Raw genomic sequence first — 24,739 nt, forward strand, 5'->3', positions numbered from 1 at the left:
CAAATCGCTTGAGACCTCATAAACAAGTGAATCTCACACAAATGAAATTTGCTATATAAATCCAACTTTTAGGTTATGTATCAATTCATTTTTTATGAGATTTGCTTTTGGGATTCTGTGCTTGCTTTTAAGGTAGTGTTCAAATGAGATTCACTTTCTAAATTTCATGTGATTCCAAATCACATGAGATGCAACAAAAACATAGGCATTGTCATCGTGTTACCGCTTCAATGCATCAGATCCCAATTGTATTTAGTGGGATAAGACAAGGGATAGGAATGAATGGAAAAATAGGACTCATAAAGCCGACCTCATGAGGTTGGGATAAGACATAATGATAACGATGAGATTTAGCCATGAATATATTATAGGCATATTATGGCAAGTATATCAATTCGAATTTGGCTAGGACTGCAAAGTTTAGTGGGATTTTGGGTGGTTCAATGATCAATATTCACCCTAAATGTAAGTGGTTAAACCGTATGGTGAAAAGAGTGAAATATCGTTATCATTGAAGGCAATAACTGCAGCATACTGTACCCTTCTTTTCCCATTATACTTGTATATCTCATAATCTTAGCCAGCACCTCTCTACATAAAAAAACACACTCTTATTCAAGTCTCACAATGTACAGACCTTTGAGGCAATAATCTTGAACTGAAGCTTGGCTCCATTATGCATTTCAAGGATATCTTAACCTGTTATATGTATCCTCAGGTACAAAAGCAGGCTGACTACCTTGGGGTGGAATTTGTGGGGTTGCCAATGCAATGCCTTGATGACTTTGATGGCTATCATCCCAGCCAGCAGAATTTTTTGCAGAAGTCATGGCGATATAACAAATAATACCAAAGGAAACACTAGCAACAGACAAGACTGCACCACCGGAAAACACACCAGACTTTACCACGAAACAGTTGTAGCCAAAGTACATATTCTCTTCCCCATGCTGATCATTCAAGGCAGCTCCAGCCAACAACAAAAGAAATGCTATGATAAACATAATCCTGGATCAAGGACAAGGAGGAGATTAGATATGGATCTATATCTAATTAAGTTAGGTTGCAAGTGCCCTTTTCAAAGCATGAAGGAGCTTTCAACAAAATGAAATATATGGAAGCATGAATAATATTAATAGAGAAACTTCAATGATCACAATTTAGAGGCAAAAATGTTTCATACAGTATGATGACTTATAACAAGTTTCAGATTCGCCCAAAGTTCAAAACAATAATTGAAAAAGGTGTAAAATGTTTCGGGTCTGGATCCTATACCAGACCCGAGTCCATTCCATTCATGTATAAGTGTATAATTTTAAGTGTATAACTTTCCTTTTTTTATATCCGGGTTCGGATATTACTCTAGACCCGACCCGACCCGACCCACTGTGTACACTTAAGTGTATTTATACAAGCATTAGGTCACGATTTCTGATACACAGAAATCGTGACAGCCGCAGTTGCTCTTTTGGACTCCTCTTCTCATCTCTCTCTCTCTCTCCCTCTGTTTCTGTTTTCTCTCTTAATGCAGGTACAGATGAAATTCTATCATGGTATCAGAGCGTAGATCCATCTAGAGGCAAAAAAAAAAAAAAACTCTGGCTCGTGACAACGATCAAGAATTTGAGGTTTTCGCTTCTCTCTCTCTTTCTGTTCTTCTTTCTCCTTCGTCTCTTTTCTGTCCCACTTCTTGAATCTTCCTGTGTACTCACACCTCACGTGAGTTTTATCTTTGTGAATCGGTGATTCATGGGAACTCTATTCACGTGAATCCAGATCGTGGATTGACTGCATTTCACGTGAACTGGTTCACGTGAAGCATCGTTTTTCTCCCAAATCGTGGGTTAACAACCTTTCACGTGAACTCGTGAACTGATTCACGTGAGACATTAAATTTATTCCTATTAATCATTTGATTCCCTTTTATTCTATCTTCTCCAAAGTCTCTCTGCATATTCGGATGCTATAGTGCTCCTCTTTGATTCCTTGTGTTTTGCAACGCATTATAATTCTTTACTGAACCAGTCAAAAAAAAAGGGGGGGAATACTTAACGTGTGATTATCTTTTCGCGCAAGCCCCTTTTGGTGCACAGAAAAGCTCAAGTTCCTTCATTTTCTGAATTTAACAGTCTGTGATTCTTTGACAGCCAAAAAAAAATTTGATTCTTATTCTCTATGGATCCCTACCACCCTCAATCAAATCTTTCTTCAAGTTTTCTTAACCAGCTTGTTTCTGAGAAGTTGAATACCTCAAATTTCTTGATCTGAAAGAGGCAAATTATTCCTTTCATAAGGAGTCAAGGTCTCTTAGGTCACCTGGATGAAACCACTTCAGTTCCACCAGAATTTAGCCCGAGAGAAGAAAAAGATGATAAAGGGGCGAGTTCAATCGTGTATGTCAAAAATGCTAAATTTCTCAATTGGGAAAGAAAAGACCAATCCGTTGTTGCATACATCAAATCCACCTTGTCTCAAGAGATCCTTCTTGCCATTTCTGACAATTGTACAACTCTACAACTCTGGGAACGACTGGTTCAGACGTATTCGCAGGTTTCTCAAGCAAGAGTAGTTTTTCTAAAAAAAGAATTTCAGTTGTTAAGAAAAGATTCCATGACCATCATGGAATATTTGAACAAGATAAAGACCATCACAGATCAGCTTGCAGTTATAAGGTGTGCTGTTAGTGACAATGACATGGTGCAACAAACCCTGAGTGGATTGGGATCTGACTATAATATGATAGTCACTTCACTATTGTGTCTCCCTGTTCTTCCTACCTTTGATGAGCTACGAGCCAAATTGATCCAGTATGAAATGACTCTGAAGGGATTCTCTGAAGAAACTCATAATAATTCAAATTCTCAAGAAGTTTTTGCTACAGGAGTGACTTATGGTAGAGGACGGAGACGAGGAGGACAAGGGCGAAGTGGACACAGAGGGCGTGGTTTACTTCCCACTCCAAACATGTTCACTCATGCGCAGGGAACAAGATCCATCCCTACTTGCTTCTTTTGTAACAAAAAGGGACATATCAAGGCGAATTGTTGGCATAATCCAGAGAATAAAGGAAAGAGTCCACAGATAGAAATCAAGAGAAAGTTCACAAATACCAAAGACAGTGGAGAGATTAAAGATTTGCTGATATCTGCCTTGTCAGAGTTAAAATTGAAGCAGAGTGATGAAGGCACTTGGTTTGTCGATTCCGGGGCAGCGACTCATGTGACAGGCGATGCAGGTAAAATTTCTAATCCTATTCCTTATTTTGGAAAAAGTAAGATTGTCACTGGAGATGGATCCCACCATCCTGTTTCTCATGTTGGAAAGACTGTCATTCCCATGTCATATTTCACTCTTACTCTTTCTGACGTTCTTCATGCTCCTGATATTAAGAAAAATATTGTCTCCGTCTCCAAACTTATTGATGATAATAATGCTTCAGTTGAATTCACTCCCTTCTCTGTGCAGGTCAATGACCTACGCACTAGGGAAACATTCGCTGAAGGAAAGAGACGAAGCAACATGTATGTCTTTGAAGAAGCTCCATGTCATGATGTTCGCCCTTCTCACCTGATTTCGAAGCCTTCATCAGAGTCGTGTTCATCCTCCCCTGCTGGTGTTTTTAGTATCTCTGAATGTAATAAGCCATCCTTATGGCATAGTAGGTTAGGACATTGTGGGAGTCATTTTATTGAGAAACTTGTTTCTAATAATCTCATTCCAAAAGAAAGTCTTAAAAGGGATGAGAGCAATCATAAATGTTCCAGTTGTCTTTTATGCAAGAGTCATGTATTGCCTTTCCATTTAATTAATAAGAGAGCTTCAAAACCTTTTGAGATCATTTGTTCTGATGTGTGGGGACCCGCCCCAATTGTCTCTGGGTCTGGAAGCAGATATTATCTAATCTTTGTTGATAGCTATTCTCGATACACTTGGATATATTTCATAAAAAATAAGTCAGAAGCCTTCTCTTTGTTTCAAAATTTCTTTTCCTTGGTCAAAAACCAATTTTCTGAGTCCATTCAGTTTTTCCAATGTGATGGAGGTGGGGAATTTTCATCCCATGATTTTACTTCTTTTCTTCGAAATAATGAAATAGGAAGAAGGGTGTCCTGCCCTCACACTCCTCAACAAAATGGGATTGCTGAACGAAAACATAGACATATCGTTGAAAGTGCCATGAGTATGCTTCATGACAGCAATCTTCCCACCAACCTATGGACATAAGCCTTTCATTCTGCCGTACATGTGATAAATAGATTGCCGATGGTCGTTCTGGAAAATAAGTCTCCTTATCACTGCCTCTTTGGAGCTCATCCTAGTTATCATGATCTGCGTGTTTTTGGATGTGTTTGCTATGTGCATATTGATCGGTCCCTGAGAAACAAGTTTCAAGACAAGGCCCAGAAGTGTAGGTTTGTGGGATACGCAGATGACTACAAAGGATATAGGTGTTATGATCCCACCAACAAACGTATCAGAATCTTAAGAAATGTTGTCTTTGATGAACAAAATTTTGATGACAAAGCTGATGCAACGAATATACCAACTGAAGTTTACTATCCTTGGTTGAGTTCAGAACTCTTTGCTAGCTCCAGTGAAGCATGTTCATTAGATTGCGTGCAGCAAGAAGAAGAGATGTCTGAAAACACTGAGACGTCGGGGCCACAGAATTAAGAAAAAATACCTAGCAGATACAAAGGCATTGTCTATTCTAGACAGAGACCGATGACATCAAGCCATTTAGATCATGTTTCAGTCAGCAATCCGACCCCTTCTCACACTCTTGAGATCAGAAAATCGAGCCGCATACGACATCCCATTGACAAGTGGGTTAGCTATAACAACTTGTCCTTGGATCTTCAGTTGTTTTTAACTGCTCTCAATAAAGAAGATGAGCCCACTATGTACTACCAGGCAGCCACTTCTACCAAGTGGATAGAAGCCATGAATAATGAAATGCAAGCTTTGCATGAATGTGGAACTTGGGAAGTTGTTCCCAGACCGCCTAACAAAAATGTTGTCAGATGTAAATGGGTCTACAAGATAAAGTACAAGCCAGATGGAACTATTGAGCGATACAAGGCAAGACTCGTGGCAAAAGGATTCACTCAAGAAGCAGGGCAAGACTACGATGAGACTTTCAGTCCGGTTGTAAGAATGAGAACAATTCGAATTATTATCTCTCTGGCTGTTGAATATGGGTGGAAGTTGAGTCAGCTTGATATAAAGAATGCCTTCTTGCATGAGGACTTGAAGGAGGAAGTGTATATGGAGCAACCCCCTGGATATCAGGAACAAAATTGTAAAACCCATGTGTGCAGGTTAAAGAGAGCTATCTATGGTCTGAAGCAAGCATCTCGCTCTTGGTTTGATAGCTTCTCACTAGAGATTCAGAAACATGGATTTTCACGTTCCATTCTGGACCACTCATTGTTCTTTTTCAGAAGCCAGACTGTGACCACTCTGTTATTAATTTATGTTGATGATATTGTTATCACAGGAAACTCTGCGGTCAACATCCAAGAAGTGAAAGACTTACTAGGTCAGAGGTTCAAAATGAAAGATCTTGGAACTCTGCGCTATTTTCTTGGTATAGAAGTTGATAATCAAACTCATGGCTTGACACTCACTCAGCACAAGTACACCGTAGATGTTCTCCGCAAGGCAGGCATGAAGGACTGCAAACCTCTGGGAACTCCGAGTGTGCTGCATCAAAAACTTAGTGTCCATGATGAAGATCTGTGTGATGATCCCACCAGGTATCGAAGCATAATAGGAATGTTACAGTATCTCACATTCACTAGACCTGATATTGTTTATTCAGTCAATCAAGTATCTCAATTTATGCATGCGCCACGTACTGGACATATGGAAGCTATCAAGAGGATCCTTAGATATCTGAAAGGGACTATTGGGGATGAATTGACATACTCACCACAGTCATATGGCAAAGATGAGCATGGACTCACCGTATATTGTGATGCAGACTGGGCTGGAGATCCTGATGAACGAAGATCTACATCAGGATATTGTGTCTTCATTGGAAGAAATTTAGTCTCTTGGAGCAGTAAAAAACAAAAGGCTATCGCTAGATCAAGTACTGAGGCTGAGTATAGATCTATGGCTGTTGCTACTGCCGAAGTCACATGGATCAGACATTTACTGACTGAAGTAGGAGAAAAGATCTCCCACACTACCTTGCTATGTGACAACCAAAGTGCTATTAACATGTCATTCAATCCAGTACATCACAGTCGTGCTAAGCACATTGAGATTGACCAACACTTTGTGAGACAGAAAGTTGAAGAAAAAGAGATTGAGCCTGAGTTCGTCAATACTGAAAACAAGTTGCGGACCTATTTACGAAAGGGTTAACAAAGGATTGTTTTTGGACGCTTAAAGGCAAGTTGTGCATGGTCCATAACCATGATCAACTTGAGGGGGGGTGAAAAAGGTGTACAATGTTTCGGGTCTGGATCCTATACCAGACCCGAGTCGGGTCTGGATCCTATACCAGACCCGAGTCGGGTCTGGATCCTATACCAGACCCGAGTCCATTCCATTCATGTATAAGTGTATAATTTTCCTTTTTTTATATCCGGGTTCGGATATTACTCTAGACCCGACTCGACCCACTGTGTACACTTAAGTGTATTTATACAAGCATTAGGTCACGATTTCTGATACACAGAAATCATGACAGCCGCAGTTGTTCTTTTGGACTTCTCCTCTCTCTCTCTCTCTCTCTCTCTCTGTTTTCTCTCTTAATGCAGGTACAGATGAAATTCTATCAATAATCACTGAAGCTTGGGAATTATAACATAATAGAACAGACTGAAGACTAATATTCATCAAGCCAACTCATGAGAATTTAAAATGTCATGGTACATCTCTAAGGAGCATGGTCAATTTTGATAAAAAAAAGACATTTGCACTATCAATGCTCTTCACTTTCTGAAACTAATGCTTTACCCTTTCATAAATTAAATTCACGTTTACAGTAATCCCATTGACAACACTATGACCGGCAGTCACATGCTACTAGAGACTTTAATGATAGATCTGCAAACAGAAGTGTGGAAACATCTCCATAAGTAGTCATCACATGCCTGCATCTTTGTAGGTTAAAATGTTCTCAGACAAAAGTTTGACTTCCATTAGAGACGACAGTGAAAAAAATGTGGTTGTAAATTGAGTTGCTACATGATGCACGTTTATAAGCTACAACATCCCGAAATAATTTCTCAGTACTCATATCTAGAAACTCTTTGATTTCTAGCCTCTGGAAGGTATCATCAATTACAATTTACTGATTCACATCACAAAGACACTAACATGATTGGGGGAAGCTGCTTCCCTAATTGCACAATATTTGTCTTACGTGCAAGGCTATGTGTAGTCTGATGTTTATGCAAGGTGCCTAATTTTGTCCTCGTGTTCCAGATTTATTTTTTTCACAGAAACTATAAATATTCTTTTGCCACCGATTTCCAAATATGAGAGGCATGTGATAGTATTCTCATCAGAACAGAGAAAGAGAGCATCTAGTTACCTATTTAATCCCAAATATTCATGTCTTTGTGCAGTATCCCTTCTCAAATCTCTCTCTCTCTCTCTCTCTCTCTATATATATATATATATATACACCCACACACACCTGACACTGAAAAATGTTGAGAAGTGTAATATGTTTTACTTTTCAGCATGCTACCCCCTCTTGTGTACATACCATTATTTATAAGGGTATTATTGCACTTTGTCTCAATTAGTTATTGAGTAAACTATTTTTGTCTTGTAGTGACATAGGGGGTCACACCAAAACGTTGCCACACATACCAGTGGGTTGCTTGCAATCCAAATATACTGTAAGATTCATCACACCAGCTGCTGCTGGGTTTCATCTGACTAAGATTTTTGTTGTTATTACTACAAAAATAATTAGTTTGACTTGGATATCATAAAAGGGTGTCTTTAGATGATCAAGTGCCAGAATTCTTGCTTACAGAAGAGCACATGGGTTGCCTGTGTCTGCATGTCTGAAATTAACTCAGAAATATTTGCTATTGAATTTCAGACTAAGAAAACTGAGATTCCTTTTCAGGGCAAGGTTGAGCTGCAGCAAGGGCCTAGGGAGGAGCATCAGTTTTATAGTATCCAGATCTTCCATGAAAAAGTCTCAACAAGTTGAACACCTAATGAATGACAACAAAGTTCTTCCAACTCTGTTCAAACTACAATCTTTTCTGGAAACAAACAAGCAGTTGTACTTTTTTCTCCTTATACTGGGCTAAGGGAAAAAAACAGAAGTAGCATACCAAGAGAGTAACCATTTTTAGCAAAAACTTGATGGATGTTTCATAAGAATGCTTGCAATGTATTCTAACCTAGATGCCAATAAGAGCCTGTAACATGAACAACTTTGATTAGATGCATAATATACATGCTAGTTTCTTTATGAAGAACATACACCCTCACACACATGCATATCTTTAATTTTTCCCAATGCACATGGACAACATTCCCTGTGGAAATCCAGTCTCAAAGCTATGTCGCAGAGACACTGACATAGGTTATCGGACACAGCATGGATATGATTAGTACAACACGACATGTTATGGAACACATGGGACATAACATGGACATGCTTGGTACAAAAAAGACTTCTGCAAAACAAGGATAAAGAGGACATGGCAGTATATTACATACATACATACATACATATGTATGCTTTTCTATGTATGTATAATATGTGCTCACAATATGTATGAACGTGTGTCTGTATTTGTCCATGTATAATTAGCATATGATTATGTACATTGAAAACTTTTAGGTGCAAGCGATAAAGCATGGATATCATCTCGAGTACAAATTATTGAACAATAATTTTAGGCCACCATAATGACAAATGTTAAACAACAAATTGAAGATAAAAACACAAATGCATGTAATCAATGAAAATTTTAAAAGGGAAAAATCACAAAGAACTACAATATAAAGGATAAAATTCATACAAGAAAAGGATGAAGCTAGAAACATGGCGTTCACAGTGTCTGACACAGATTTGGTAATGACCATGAAATATTGAGGTGTACCAAGTGTTGCATTGTGTTGACATGCGACATACATATTTTGAAGCTCCATGTGACACAGTTTAAGTAAACAGGAAATCCTCCATGAATAGATGTCCAGTGAAGTGAATGATTTCCATAAAAAGTTTTGGATGATAGGAAGAAAGGTCACAGATACTGTATCATCATAGGCAACAATCTCGGGCTTAGGCCACTACACTACCCCACCTCCAATAATCCTTTATTGAGCTCAAAATTACTTTTTTTGTTTTGGTGCTAAGCTATATGATCATTCAACGAAATGCCTAGTCATTGTCTATAACCAAAATGAAGTATCGGATAACCCAGGGATATTATGCAAAAACTGGTGAACAAATGTCATTTGACACACTTGAATCCGATCAATGTGAAGGAAAGGGTTTGTACATTTTTAAAGTCATCCTTTCAAGCATGAGGATAAACCTAATGATCTTATAAGAATGTGTAAATGCATATTGACCAAAGAGACAAAAAATTGCAACCAAGAAAGAACCATGCACGTGAAAACAAAAAAAGTGCTAATGTAACCTCTATTTTCATCAAACAATCATAGTCTAGTGTTGAAATTGCAAAGAAATCAAAATTCTGATGTTCTATCTAGACTACATACTTTGTTACTAAAGCTTCTAATGGTCTGAGAGCAAGGACTTCTTAACTGTATACATAGTCATAAAATACAAAATGATTGTGATAAATTGGAAATATCACAGAAAGATATGCATCATGATAGTTTCAAGAAAAATCATTTTTCAAACAAAACACCTTTTCAGATTTTTCAAAAGCATTATTTTTATTTTTAAAATCACCAAGAACTTCCATACAAATTTTTTGAGAGAACCCACTTATTACTAATTCTCCTAAACAAAAAAAAAAGAAACTTGTAGATATTTTCATCTTAACACTAATTCTCCTGAAAACTAAAAAAGGACTTTATCACTAGAATGATATATGCAAAAGAGATAGATTCATGGTGTCACACAATAGTAAATGGCTAGATCAAACAATTAAAAACTTATAGGACCTATCAGCATGACTTTGTGAATGCTAGATTTGATATCTGAAATACTTATTCCTCAAGCCAGAACTATTTCCTTCTCCTTACAATGGTAGCCATACCAAGGTCTCTAAATAGTATCTTTTTTCCTTTTTAAGAAGAGATAAAAGAATTGAACAAACTCGCAAATAAATACAGCTACTCTGTGTAAAGAGAAGGAACATAGTTGGAATGAGAACATGCGACTGGCATCATTTTATTGGCTGATGCAAGTCTGCAGCTAGCAAATGTGGCATGATACAGGTTGCAACAATCACTGCTATCCACTTATACATCTGCATTCTGTAATGATACCTAGATACCTTTTGGAATCTGGAATAGCTATTTTTGGATACTCATATTTGGTTGTTATATTTGTAGCAGACCTTGTGATATTTCAGCAATATCATACTTTTAAAGGTTTACTGAAAAAAATAGAGAACAAAACATCTTGATGCTTTGAAAAAGTTACATTGAAAATATTTATTTTATAATAAATTCAGCTTCTTGACTGTTTATATTATCTTATTAATTAGAAAATAATGAAATCAAATTTCTATTATTTTCTGAAATCTTTTGATTACTTTGTTTTGCTCGGTTCTATTATTACAGTTTAAAACCCATGATTTCCGAAGAAAATCACTTATTTTAATTCTCCTAAAAAAATCCTTGCTGAGATATTGCTAAGACTGATATGGGTGAATGAATCAGAATTCAGAAACCATTACTGTAGAAACTATCTGCAATAAATTTTATTTGAAAGGGAAAGTATTCTTTATTTTCATGTTAAGATAACAAGTTGCTGATCCAAAATCCAAATATTCATTAAATTCTAATTGTCCATATCATGAAATGCAGTGAGCTTTTCTACGATTGTGAATTGAATTAAATGTTCTAATGCCACCAAAATTTGTTGAATTGTTAAAGACTACTATGATGACTGCAAACAACAGTGCTGTGAGAACATGACAGACTGCAACCTGTTCCATAAATTACAGCTATCCAAATGAGTGAAACTTGTAAGCACATGCAAATCAAATATACCATTGACTACTCTCCCACCCTCCCCACGTCCAATCCCAAATATGAACTTACAAAAGTCACATAAACAGACTGAATTGATATAATAGAAAATGCTCTGCCAGGGATGACTCTGAAAGATGCTGAAGATCTGTCAAACAAAAGAAAACACCACATGGATGAGAAATGAGCAAATTGCGTTTTTTTCCAGCACATCCAAAGATGGAATGAGAATACTGGGATTTTATCTGTAAAATGATAGTCAAATGTTTCATCAATGTTCAGTGCAAATTATGTACAGCATACTTGTTCAAATGTCATAAGCCTAAGATTTGGCAATCAAAGCAGACAGACTACATCTAAACAAAATAATAATGATAATAATATTTTCAGAAAAATTACCATGAGACGACAAAGCAGACTAATGCAATTATCCAGTTGGAACCAGATGGATGTGGATGCTTCTGACAACAAATGCAACCAGCAGCGCTGTTAAGGATTACTTGGGCTATCATAAGAGCTACCCCTGCTGCCAGACCAAGCCCTAATGCAGGGTTCCTTGGGTATATGCAGCTCCCATTTGCAGTCAATGTAACATCACCAGGCTACAGGTTAAATGGCATTACCAATTAGAAAAACCAGAGAACAAAATATGACGAAACTAGAAATAAGTTATGCCAGTTCCAGATGGTCCTAACATGGATTTATTATATACAGATGAATCCTAAGGAACTTCAATATAATCTCCAAAATCTTTCAAATCACTCATTTGTAGGGGAGGATACCTTAAACTTATATACAGACATGCCATAAATATAAAGATAAATAAACAAATAAATACTATATATATATATATATATATAGAGAGAGAGAGAGAGAGTAATGAGCAGCTCCTAAACGTCTTAAAGGGTTTCAAAGAACAAAGGTTTTGGGTGTTTGCTTAATCTGAACTTATAGATCTCTATAGCTTACTTAATAGAACCTGTATTAGAATAGGATTTTTGCAAGTTTAAATGTGTTTTTAAAGTGATCGAACATCAATGGCTCGTATTGCACCAAAAACAATGAAATAAGATCAAGGCTTCTTGTTAAATGAATTCAATCCAAAGCATGGTTTATAGTGAATAAGAAATGATGAACACATCTATAGGTTTGGATTAAGCAAAAAACATATGCAACTATGTTTTTTGGAAGCATTTAGAACAGTTTAAAACATAAAAAGTTTAGGAGCTACTCATTATATATATATATATATATATATATATATATATATATATATATATATATATATATATATATATATGGATGCTTCTATGGTGGTAGACACTTGATTTACATAGATATAAGCTCCAAATGCAAAATCCAACCTTTGGATCATGTTTAACATGTTCTACTATTTCTATATCTTAAACTTGACTGAAATATGTTCTATACCATTTCTAAAACTCCTTTATTTTCATGAATTGTGAGCCGTTGATTTTCAATGACTCAAAAATAGGGTCATATGATGTATTAGACATCATAAAACCTTCTAACATAGTAAATAAACCATGCTAAACACTATCCTAATTTAATCAACAAGAAAATGTGATGCTTTCAAATAAAGGAAGTCAAGCATTGGAACTTAATGCATACAAAAGACAAAAGCATAAATTCCATCCCTTTGAATCACAAAGTGACCATTGATTAAACAGAAAACCTCCTGGATATTTATAAAAAAATAGATATTAAGCTCATATCCAAGCAGGGATTCTTAGTAAACAAAATCCAAAAACGTTAGAAACTCAGTCAATCACTGATGAGCTACAACCTTCTTACCTAGGAGCGGACTCCTTCACCAAAACGAAGGAACAACGACAGTTCGCTAGGGTGCGGATGAAAGTTCCACTGGATTTTATTCCCTCGTCGGAGGTCAAAATCACGATCGAATCAAGCCGACCCTAGACATAGGTGGTGGCGTATGAGAACATCATTCATTTATGTGTCATGTGTGAATCTATAGCCCATACCGGCAACTGGTGTGGGTCGAGTCCGAAGATCCTTGAAAGAATGACAGAACTAGAGCCTAATGGGTGGACGTTGGTCAAGATCTCACGGCGATACCGGAACCACCATCACTAATAGCCTCCTTCTCCTCTGTCTCGTCCAAGCCCAACCACAGGCCCGCAGATCAGCATCCCTGTCGCAGCAGAGTACTATAGTCGGCACCTGCCGAAATTGAGGCCAGACCCTACTTCAGAGAGGATTCTGTCCCAAATTTCCCGCCATGGCAAGCCCGACCATCCCTTCCAAAAACCATTGCTATACGCCTGATAATCGTCGCCAAGAGCTCACCGTGCAATCAGGAACGAACATGGTGATCGATGAGGGTCGTGAAACCATGGACACCCGGAAACCCAACCCTATGGAAAGCTACAATGACGGGTCACATCATCTGTAGGATACTCGTACGATGGAATGTGGATCCCCAGGTGTAGGGCACATATCAGCAGAGCAGGTGCTGACATCTGGCCTGCCTCCACCGCCCTTCTCCTTCCCTCCTCTCGTGACAGACAATTGGCTGGGGTTCCTCGTTCTTGAAAAACGTGAGATCAGGCCAGGTTGTTCGGTTGAATATGAATCAGACGCCCCCTGGTTTTTACCCATTTCGTTGGATTTTATACACCCCAAACGGACCTGGATCGTAGACTCAAGCTCGAATCAGAGCCCCATGAATCCAAGTTTTCAGAACTGTTTCAACATCTCGATCAAGCCTCAAAACAAGGGGTTTAGAACTTCAAGGGGTCTCCAAGGGCATCCTTAACCTTGTGAAGAAAAAAGGTGCCCCTTCCCGAAGGGGCATCAAGACTTTCGAAAGGCTCAGAGGCCAATGTGGACACCTTTGTGAAAAGGTGTGAGGCCACATAAGTAGCGCATTCACGCAATACAAAAATGTGTTTGTTTTCTCAAGTTGAAGAATCCAGATCAAATCCCACTGAGGCTGCAATTGCTTTAAGGCTCGTGAGGCTGGATGGTCATGTCATCAACCCGGAATTTTACCTCACAGCCAAGTGGGCTCATTATGTGAGTCAGCACCCCCGCACCCGCACCCGCGTCGGGGGGAACCCCCAGACCCCCCTTATATATATATATATATATATATATATATATATATATATATATATATATATATATATATATTACATTTTTTCCCCTGCCGCACCCCCGCACCCTAGTTTTTTGGAAGTGCCGAATCCCCACACCCGCACCCATGTGACATAGGTTAGATCAATTCAAACAAGAGTGTGTACCACCGTATGGTATCATGGTACAAAACCACCTTATATATATATATATATATATCAGTGTTGTTAAAAACGCGCCTCAAGGCGCAAAAAGCACGCCTCGGCCTCGAGGCGAGGGCCTTTTTGCCTTGAGGCACACTCAAAAGGCCCAAAACCATAAAAGCGTACGCCTTGAGGCGAGGCGCACTTCAACGTGAGGCATGCATTAAAAAATCGGATGGCCCGGACCCGAGTCCGACCCGCACCCGGGCCCGTATTATCGAAGGATCGAGAACCTGTGTCTTTAAAAAAGACATAGGCGCCTCAGGCGAGGGGCAAAAGCCCTCTCCCCTTCTCTCTCCACTCCGTCCCCTCTCGTCCCCCGCGACCGCTGTCGCAGGCCACCACCCGCCCCCGGTCATCGCCTCTTCCACCTTCTTCTTTCCTCTGCTGAGAAGGCGTCGACGACCCGCCGGCCACCACCGTCTTCTTTTCTCTGTTGCGAGGGTGCCAACGACTCACCGCCACTGTCGTCCGTTCTGGCGACCTCAACCGACATCCCCGATGCCGCCTTTCCTCTGCGTTTTTCGGTGACAGGTAAACCCTCTTATTTGCTTTTTCTTCTCTGTGAGGGGTCGACCGACAGGGGGGCAGAGCCCCCTGTTGTCGCCTCTCGTCGGCAGGGGTTACCCCCTGCCTTTCTTTTGGGGTCGACCGACAGGGGGGCGGAGCCCCCTGTCGTCACCTTTCGTTGGCAGGGGGTCCCCCCCCCCCCCTCGGTGACAGGTAAACCCTCTTCTTTGCTTCTTCTTCTCTGTGAGGGGTCGACCGACAGGGGGGCAGAGCCCCCTGTTGTCGCCTCTCGTCGGCAGGGGGTTACCCCCTGCCTTTCTTTTAGGGGTCGACCGACAGGGGGGCGGAGCCCCCTGTCGTCACCTTTCGTTGGCAGGGGGTCGCCCCCCCCCCCCTCTACTTTTCTCACTTGGTCGACCGATAGGGGAGCGAAGCCCCCTGTCTCTTTCTTTTTCGGTAGGGGGATCTGCCCCCTGTCGCTCACCTTGTCGTCAGGCAAGGGGTTACCCCCTGCCTTTCTTTTGAGGGGTCGGCCGACAGGAGGTTACCCCCTACCTTTCTTTTGGGGTCGACCGACAGGGGGCGCTGCCCCCTGTCATCTCCTCTCGTCAGCAGGGGTCCCCCCCCCCTCTGCTTTTCACTCTTGGTCAACTGACAGGGAGGCGAAGCCCCCTGTCTCTTTCTTTTTCGGTAGGGGGCTCCGCCCCCTGTCGCTCACCTTGTCGTCAGGCAGGGCGTTACCCCTTGCCTTTCTTTTGAGGGGTCGACCGACAGGGGGCAAAGCCCCTTGTCGTCACCTCTCGTCGGCAGGGGGTTACCCCCTGCCATTCTTTTGGGGTCGACAGACAAAGGGGCGGTGCCCCCTGTCGACTCCTTTCGTGGGCAGGGGGTTCCCCCACTCTTCTCTTTCTTTTTCGGTAGGGGACTCCGCCCCCTGTCGCTCACCTTGTCGGCAGGCAGGGGGCTCTGCACCCCCTGCCCTTCTTGCTTTGCCGGCAGGGGGCTCCAACCCCCTTGCCATTTGCCTTGTCGACAAGGGGGTTGGATATGGTTTTGCTTTAGTTCTGTTGATTGTGCTTTATGCGTTGATGATTTTTGTAGTTTACTTGATTATGGTGCTGGTTCATTAACAATTTTGTTCTGTTTCTCCCTTTTTATCCTTTTTGTATGTAATATCTTTCTCTACTTTACGTTGCTTTGTTCTGTGAAAAAATTCATGCAAATGTTTGAATCGATTAGGATTGTAATATATTCCTGTGGATTGCTGAACTTGTATCTTTACTTTTAGTTGCTAATTTGTGTTTGCATCACTACTAATAGTTCTCTGCATCAAGTGTCTTATTGTTTTGCTTGCATTTGCCATCATTTTCTTGTTACATTTTCTTGTTAAGTTTATTTTCAATCTCAGAAATTTTATTTCCTGTATTTAGATTAGAATTTAGTTGTTAATTTATTAATTATCGTTTTTAGATACATTAATACTAGTGAGACTAGTTAAAAGAAACTGCAGTACATTAATACTTATGTTGAAGTTTTAGTGTAATACAATATGCTGATTTTTAGATTTCTTTAAAAATTTGACTTAACATGACAAGTTTTGAATGTGGTATGTGTTTTCAACTAAAAGAACTAAAGAGATCACAATCATGGGTTTGGTTTACAAAACCTGCAATGGACCAAACCTGGTTAAGATGGAAAAATTACTTAAAGGACCTTTCAACTCACATTATATTTTGATAGATTTACAACTTCCCATCTTGTATATTAGTCTGTTACATTACAGAAGAGTTATGTATGTCGTCATTGTTTTTTTTCTATTACTTTGGCACACATGAGCAGCGTAGCTCCTGTTGCTCAATTATGTTTTTTTCTAGGATTCCTATATAGCTTATACACCAGGATTGTAATGGAGCAACCATAATTAAATAAAATGATTGTGCCAAATCATGGACAAGCTTATTTGGTCTTTTTAGTTGTGGTTCCCTTTGTCTATTTTGCATTTGTTTTCATGTAATGTGGTCAGCAAAATGCATGATGTTAATATATATTTTATTATATGTATTTTTGCAGTTAAACAATGGCAAAAGATGTAGGATGGGATCATAGAGTTAAAGTTCCAAATCCTACTAAAGATCCCAAATTCGTAGGACATGTAATTTGCAATTATTGTCATAAAGAGACTACATGAGGCATCTATAGGCTAAAACATTACTTAGCTGGCACAAAACATAGTGTAAGCATGTGCGAAGCGGTTCCACCTGATGTGAAAAGATTTTTTCAGAATCATCTAAAGGATCAGAAGCAAAAGAAAGAAGAGATAGAACAAAACAAGTTAAATATCGGGAGAAGTGTCCATTTTGGATCATCAACAGGTGATAATGTGAATAAAGAAACTAGTGGATCATGTAGTGATGCAAAAACAAGTACAGGTGGTCCTATGAACCTTTTTGTGAACAAAGAAGCACGACAAACCACAATAAACACTGCTTTCAAAAGAGATGAAAGAAAAAATGTATGTCGTGCCATTGGTAGATTTTTTTATCCAAATGCCTTATCATTTAATCTTTGCAACAATCCATATTTTGGTGCAATGGTAAAAGTTATTGCAAATTATGGGCGAGGGTTCAAACCGCCTTCTTATCCCGAAATCAGAACGTGGATTTTGAAGGACGAGGTAGATTGTACTCATGAAATTTTAAAAGAGTTCAAAAAAGAATGGCCAAAGGTTGGTTGCAGCATTATGGCAGATGGTTGGACAGATGAAAAAAAAAGAAACTTAATTAATTTTCTTGTGAGCAGCTCATCTGGGACAATATTTTTTAAGTCCGTTGACATCAGCGACATGGAAAAAACTGGTGCAAATTTATGTAAGTTGTTTGAAGAAGTTGTTAAAGAAGTTGGTGAAAGTAATGTGGTGTAATTCATTACAGATAATGCACCAAATTATGTGGCAGCTGAGAATATGTTAACAGCAGGAAAAACATGTTTTTGGACACCATGTGCAGCGCACTGCTTGGATCTTATGTTAGAAGATATTGGAAAGATATCAATTTTTAAAGATACAGTGAAAAAGGCAAAAAAAATTACAAGATACACTTATAGTCATGCATGGGTATTAAATTTAATGAAAAAATTCACAAAGAAGAAGGAACTTTTGCGTCCAGCCGTCACTCGTTTTGCCACAACATATCTTACACTTCATAGTATTGGATGTTATAAGAAAGAGTTAAAGTCGATGTTCTTATCTTCAAATTTTAGATCATCTAATTACTATAAGAAATCTGATGCTAAGAACATTTCTTATATTGTTCTTAATGATCATAAGTTTTGGGTTGCCATATCATATGCAATTAAAGCTACACTACCTCTCGTGAAAGTGTTGCGACTCGTTGATGCAGACGAACCTGCTATAGGATTTTTGTATGAAGCAATGGATAGAGCGAAGGAGAGAATTGCTTCAAACTTTGACAATGTCGAAAGAAAATATAAACCTATTTGGGATATCATTGATAGACGATGTGACTTGCAACTTCATAAGCCTTTGCATGCAGTTGCCTATTATTTAAATCCACATTTTCATTATACTGACAACTTCAACCTTGATGGAGAAGTTATGAGTGACTTTTATGATTGTGTTGAAAAATTAGTTTCTGATGCAAATATTCGGTTGAAAATTATAACACAAATCGATGCATTTAAAAAGGCAAATGGGTTGTTTGGCAGAAAGGCAGTTGTTACAACAAGAAAATTAAAAAGTCCTGGTAAGTTTGCAATTATGTTGTTATTTGTCAATATTTTTTTATGTTTTTGTTAATTATGAAATTCTTAATGTTTTTATCATTTTTTATTATTTTATTTTAATGCAGCTGATTGGTGGAGTTCATTTGGGCACGAAAATGAGTTGAAGAATTTTGCAATTCAAATTTTAAGTTTGACATGTAGTAGGTTGTGAGAGGAATTGGAGTACTACCTCATTGGTTTGTGACTTTGTATTTTATTTTTGAAATACATTTTTATAAGTTTAATTATCTTATATTTGATTATCAATGATTTAAAATTATAGGTGCATACAAAACGAAAGAATAGACTTGAACAAGAGAAGATGAATACATTGGTTTTTGTAATGTACAATATGAAATTAAGACAGAGAAATATGAAGAGGAGGGCTACCAAAGACCCTATATGTCTAGATCATATAGACTCAGACGATTAGTGGATTGTGGAAAAGGAAGATCCAGTGTTGCCAAGTGATCCCAATTGGTTGGAGGATTCATGGTTGGATCCGATCTTTGACATAAATGCCATTGAGCATGTGCCTATTGAAAAAGTCACTTCACCTCATGTTTCACAAAGTGGTTCTAGGCAAGACATGTCTTCAAGAGATTGAAGTAAAGTTATATTCTTTTTACCTAGCTATGAATATAAATATATTTTTTTAATTACATAACATAAATATTTAATACATGATTTTTTATTGAAGGAAAAAGAAAAGCAAAAGAAGTAACTGAGGACGTGGATGAAGAAAGTGTAGATGATGAAGAGTTAGAGAATGAAGATAAAGAACCTATTTATAAGGATTCTTCAGATGATGATATTGAAGACTTATATATTGATGATGACGAGACACAACAAGAGCCTAGGCCCTAACTCATATCATAGAGCTATTGGCCATTTATATGTTTTTTGGGTCTTTCAATTGTAATTGTGAATGTTAACACTCTCATTTTGAAGAGTTTTGGACAAATACATTAACATTTGGTTGTTAATGTTAACTTGCATTTTCTAATTATGACTTAATGTTGTTAGTGCTAATATGCATTTTGTTGTTAATGTTAGTTTTTTATTAAATGAATGCTCATATTTTATTTCTTAGAAACTTACATAGATCAAGTTGTTGCATTAATGTTACTTTTACATGTTAATCTCATATTTTTTTCCGTATTTATTTGAGATTTATTTCGTGTTGGTTGGTGCTTCATCAATAAAACATTTCTTATTTATTTATAATTTTAGATAACTTTTATAGTTTTTTTAAGTTTAAATTTTTTTTTTTGAGGCTTACACCTCGCCTCAGATTTTGGTGGAGCGCCTTGCCTCGCCTCAACGCTTTTCACAACACTGGTTATTTTGCATATAACTGATGCGAGAATAGGAGTGTTGGGTTGATCTATTGTCACCTTGAAATGCCTATACGCTCAATGTACCTTTTCTTTATGTAAGATGCTTTTGACTTCAAAAAGCAGGGAAAAGCAACATTAGTCCAGAGAATTGGATTTGACACAAAGATTAGGATTTCATCTATGTTTCCTTACCCAGTGAATTTGTTTAAGTGAACACTGGACACTCATATCCAATGAACAATTATTGATTCCAAGCTATGTCACATGGGTGCGGGTGCGGGTGCGACACGGGTGCGGCACAATTTTAAAATTTTTGGACACGGGGACTCGGCAAAAAAAAAATATATATATATATATATATATATAATTTTATTTTATTTTATTTTTAAAATGCCACAGGTGTCTGTGCACAGTCACAGACTGTGACTGTGACTGTGCACAGGCACAGCACTGTGCACTGTGCACAGGCACAGCACTGTGCACAGTCACAGACTGTGCACAGTGCACACTGCAAAGACTGTGCACACTGCAAAGACTGCACAGTCACAGTGCCTTTTTTATATATATTTTTTTAAATAAAAAATATAAAAAATTAGTTTTTTAGGGACATTTTTGGACTCGGTCAAAGTTGACCGAGTCCAAAATGTGGACGGACTCGGCCTGGACTCGTTGACCGAGTCCGACTCGGCGTTGACCGAGTCCGGGCCGAGTCCGAAGCCGCACCCGAGTCCGCACCCATGTCGGGGCGTGTCGACTCGGGTGCGGCACCTCCTTAGCCGAGTCCGTGTGACATAGATTCCAAGGGAAAACTTGTATAGCTAACCCAATGTTGTGAAAAGTGTTGAGAAGTAGCAAAGCGCTCCACCAAAAACTGAGGCGAGGCGTAAGCCTCAAATTTTCTTTTTTGAAAACTTAAAAAATACTTTAAAAAATATTTAAAAATACAAATAAATGAAAAAATGCTTTATTGATAAAGCAACAACCAATAAGACAAAATCTCAAATAAATACTGAAAAAATGATTATACATAATTACTTTTTCCTAACACATAATTATACAAAAAAAAATTGGTTTTTATTTTCTAAATGAGTTCCACGAGAAAAACTACAAAGGATATTCATTACCATAACTATACAGGATATTCATTACCATAACTATCTTCTCTACCATCAATGCTCAGTTTGGTTTTAGACTTACCAACCTAACATCCTATGGACTAAGGGTGCAAATGGATATGATACCATCAAATATCCAATCCAAGTCTGGTATATTACTTCCATATTTGAATCATTCAAGTAAGATCCAAACATGCATTCAGATTGGCATACAGCTCCACTGCTGATGACCATCCATCTCAACCTACGTCAGAAAGACACGTCATCGACACGAGGATACATGAGCAGGTTTGACTCGTAAGTTTGAGAATGTTTTGAAAAATAAGATATAAGGACACCATTTTTTGAAGTTTTTAATTAATAAAAAACTATTTTTTTAATTTAAACATAAAAAATGCATTTTATTAAAATAATAATAAATAATGCATTTTAATGTTTTGAAAATGCATTTTTTGTTATTTTTTTGTCATTTACACCTCAGACCTGCGCCTCAAGGCACAAAGGGCCTCACCTCAAGGCGAGGCATGCTTTTTGCTCCTTGAGGCACGATTTTAACAACACTGAGCTAACCATATGGTAACAGCAGTTTCAACGGAACCGAAAGGGCTAACAATAGCATGTTCTTATACCTAACAATATAGCCAAGAAGCCCATTGAATAATGTATTAATTGCATAAAGTTCTCAAACAGAGATGAAAGTTAATGGAGGATATGGACTTCCCTTCAACAGATTGGGACCAAGGAAACTTAAGTCATTCTGGTATACTATATGAGGAGACTGAGTTGTAAGCATCGAAGATTAGAAAATTTCTTTTTTTTTCCTCACAGAGAGACACCAAATTCTAAATGTGCCCCAAAAGATATGACATACGTGATTCAACAACAAACGTACTAGATATGGTCTTAACCGTATATGACACTGTTAACAGTGATTTACCGAGTCAGACATAGTCAAGGCTGTATCCAGATCCCAAACCTGTTATTTTATTTTATTTCCAACAAAATATTGACGAATCTGATGAAAAAGAATGAAAAACAGTGGGAAAAAGAATTAACAGATTAACAGAAATATTCTATCTTTTAGTTAATTTCGTGTGATAAAAACCCCAATCTTATGTTTTGTTGCTCTCTCCTTTGGTCAATTAAAGCTGCACAGGAGGGGCAAAGGATGTGGTCTTGAAAAAAAAAGTACATAAGATGCAATAAAAACATGAAAAAATCAATTAAAATTTAAAGATATGTCAATGACTAATGAATCAGGCATGAGGCATGACAAGGGTGCAGGTCTTCCCTTTTAATTGAAACATCTGCCTTTTGTCAAGGTATGGCCTCAAGGTAATGTACATGACATTGGCTCACATATGTGATGTAGTCACTTATATATGCACCTTTATTTCCAATTATCATTGAGACAAGCGATTACTAAAACCCTCGTAACGCCTATACAAGGACAAGCAACCTTAAGAAAGAAGGGAAAAGAGGGGGAGGGGAGGAATCAAACAATGATTCAACCACATTCTTAGTTGCTAACTAGAAATTCATCATTTTCATTTAAGTCACAGTATTTATACAGGTCTGTTCTTCGCCTAATTGTCTTAAGGCAAGGATACAGAATCCCCAACGGGCTCCAAATGGAGATGAAATACAAAACGAAAAAACATCTTTAGAAGCTCAACAAGCGGTCAAAGATCTGCCCCTTATAACGATCATCAGCAAAAACATGTGGATTAGCTTCTCTATTTTGAATTGAAGGATAGGGAAAATGATAGGATTAAAATGCATTATTAACAGCTTTTGATAATGATGCATGTTACCATCTATTGCATCTTGATGAGCAAAAACAGGCAACAATTCCATCACGGACACAAAACCTAACGATTTCTATAAAAAAACTCACCAAAAAAGCAAAAGAAAAGAAGATAGGTCAATACACACAAACCCATCATCCAAAGGCTAAATCACACTGAGAAACCACATCAACCAAAAAAGGTCATACAAAGAGGAACATATCCCAAGGAAAATCCACGCTAAGAAGCTACACCAAACCAAATATTTCAACTACCCAAATGACAAAAAACCATCAAACAGCCAAAACAAAAAGTAACCAAACAAAAACCCACCAAAATTAAACACTGAAAGAAACAAAAACGGAAGTTCTTGCAGAGACATACCCTGATATGCTTGGCTTCTGCTGCAAACCCAAGAATAGCAGCCACTATTCCAAAGAAACCAGCCAGGGCACATATAGAGAGAACCCTCTTCTCCATCCCTTCCCTCACTCACCAACCTCTCTCAACTCCTCCCAGCTGAAGCACGCAGCAGTAAGAATTAAGAAGCTCTCTCTCTTTCTCCCCTCTTGTTTGAAGAGGCCAAGTATTTGCTTGGATTTGTTCCCAGGTTGACAAAGCTATTGCAGCCTGCCAAAACACAGAACAGAAGAGCTGCTCATACATCACCCTCACTAGATACAACACTTTTACTTTTCCCACCCTTTTCTTTATTAGGCTAAATTGCCCTCCCTTGCTCATGCAGCCAGTGGGGGGTCCCAACTCCACCAATCACTAGACCAAACTCCAACGTCACACAATGGGAAGTTCAACCAGTCTCCACCGTTGGTTTCTGCAAATGGGTGGTCAAGATGGTTCAGAAGAACTTGTTTTTGTTGTGGTAGGCCACGCTATCTTTTGGTACGGGATAGCTTTGTTGTTCAAATTTACGCAATCGGTCTGATGTTCGATGTGATTTTATTAAATGAAAGTTCGCACATTTTGTCGCACATTTTGAGGACATTCACAACCATGAGTTGCGACATGTGCTTACTTTTTTTAACTAAATACTTACACATTTGTGAATCTCTTAACCTTAGCACTCAAATATTCTGATACATTTATGAACATCCTGTTGCCTGTGCCCCTTATTGGACTTTAGTAAAAAAGTTTACACGGGACTCGTGCCTGGCATTTGCAAAAGTATCGCTAAGAGTAAAATATTATTTAAGGACACTTGAAAAAGGGTCATTAAAACCTTTAGCTATACTTCGTTCCCAGGATGAGCTCCACGTCGATCAAAGGAGTGAGAGATAGATCAGCAGAGAGCAAAGTAGTGGATGGAATTTTCATAAATAATTTCTTGGTGATAGGTAAGCCCTGATTCTATCACAATCTCCACTTCACAAAAGGGAAGGAAATCTAGGGGAACATCCATTTGAACCCTCGCGAATTGTCTTCTTTCATTTGACTTGGTGCAGCTATCCAACCTGCAAAAGCGCCCCTTATGGAGTCTGTAATGCTTAACAAAACATCCTCCGACCAGAGTTCCATGGAGAGGTCTGGAAGCCTGATCCAGATGGGGGTAGTGGAGGGGACTTCCAGATGCCTGGAGGCTCCGGGCTTATAGCGATTGGTAACGAGTGTCTTCCCCGCCACCTGCCAGGCGCCTCTATGGGCGACGATCCTGAAGCCGTCTTCATTGTTGACAGTGATCAAGAATAGCCCATCTTTGAGCATAG

At 38.5% G+C, this 24,739-nt stretch overlaps 1 protein-coding gene across 2 annotated transcripts; it reads right to left on the reverse strand.

Annotated features, from left to right (window-relative positions):
• Nucleotides 1-609: 609 nt before the first annotated feature.
• LOC149813462 (protein VASCULATURE COMPLEXITY AND CONNECTIVITY-like) lies at nt 610-23,538 on the reverse strand. 2 transcript variants are annotated; one of them, XM_089992077.1, is made up of 3 exons: nt 23,403-23,538; nt 11,563-11,765; nt 610-1,008 (listed from the first exon to the last, which is right to left on the reverse strand). In XM_089992077.1, the coding sequence occupies exons 1-3, from the start codon at nt 23,496-23,498 to the stop codon at nt 684-686; spliced, it is 624 nt and encodes a 207-aa protein (XP_089848203.1). In that variant the 5' UTR covers nt 23,499-23,538; the 3' UTR covers nt 610-683. The 2 variants fall into 2 exon arrangements, 1 of the variants encoding a protein (XP_089848203.1); XR_016428343.1 differs by lacking the exons at nt 610-1,008; nt 11,563-11,765 and adding an exon at nt 11,097-11,311 and having other exon boundaries at nt 23,403-23,437.
• Between the last annotated feature and the right edge of the window lie 1,201 nt (nt 23,539-24,739).

The sequence above is a fragment of the Nuphar pumila genome, chromosome 16 (genome assembly GCF_984573655.1).
Source record: "Nuphar pumila chromosome 16, dmNupPumi1.hap1.1, whole genome shotgun sequence".
In the NCBI taxonomy this organism is placed as follows: Eukaryota; Viridiplantae; Streptophyta; class Magnoliopsida; order Nymphaeales; family Nymphaeaceae; genus Nuphar; species Nuphar pumila.

Bases quoted from the DNA above. Each gene is read 5' to 3' on its own strand.
- LOC149813462 (XM_089992077.1), bottom strand. From the start codon at position 23,498: ATGGAGAAGAGGGTTCTCTCTATATGTGCCCTGGCTGGTTTCTTTGGA. The intron at 11,766-23,402 runs GTATGTCTCTGC...TTTAACCTGTAG, and splicing joins CAGAAGCCAAGCATATCAGG to CCTGGTGATGTTACATTGAC. The intron at 1,009-11,562 runs GTAATTTTTCTG...TCCTTGATCCAG, and splicing joins GTCTGCTTTGTCGTCTCATG to GATTATGTTTATCATAGCAT.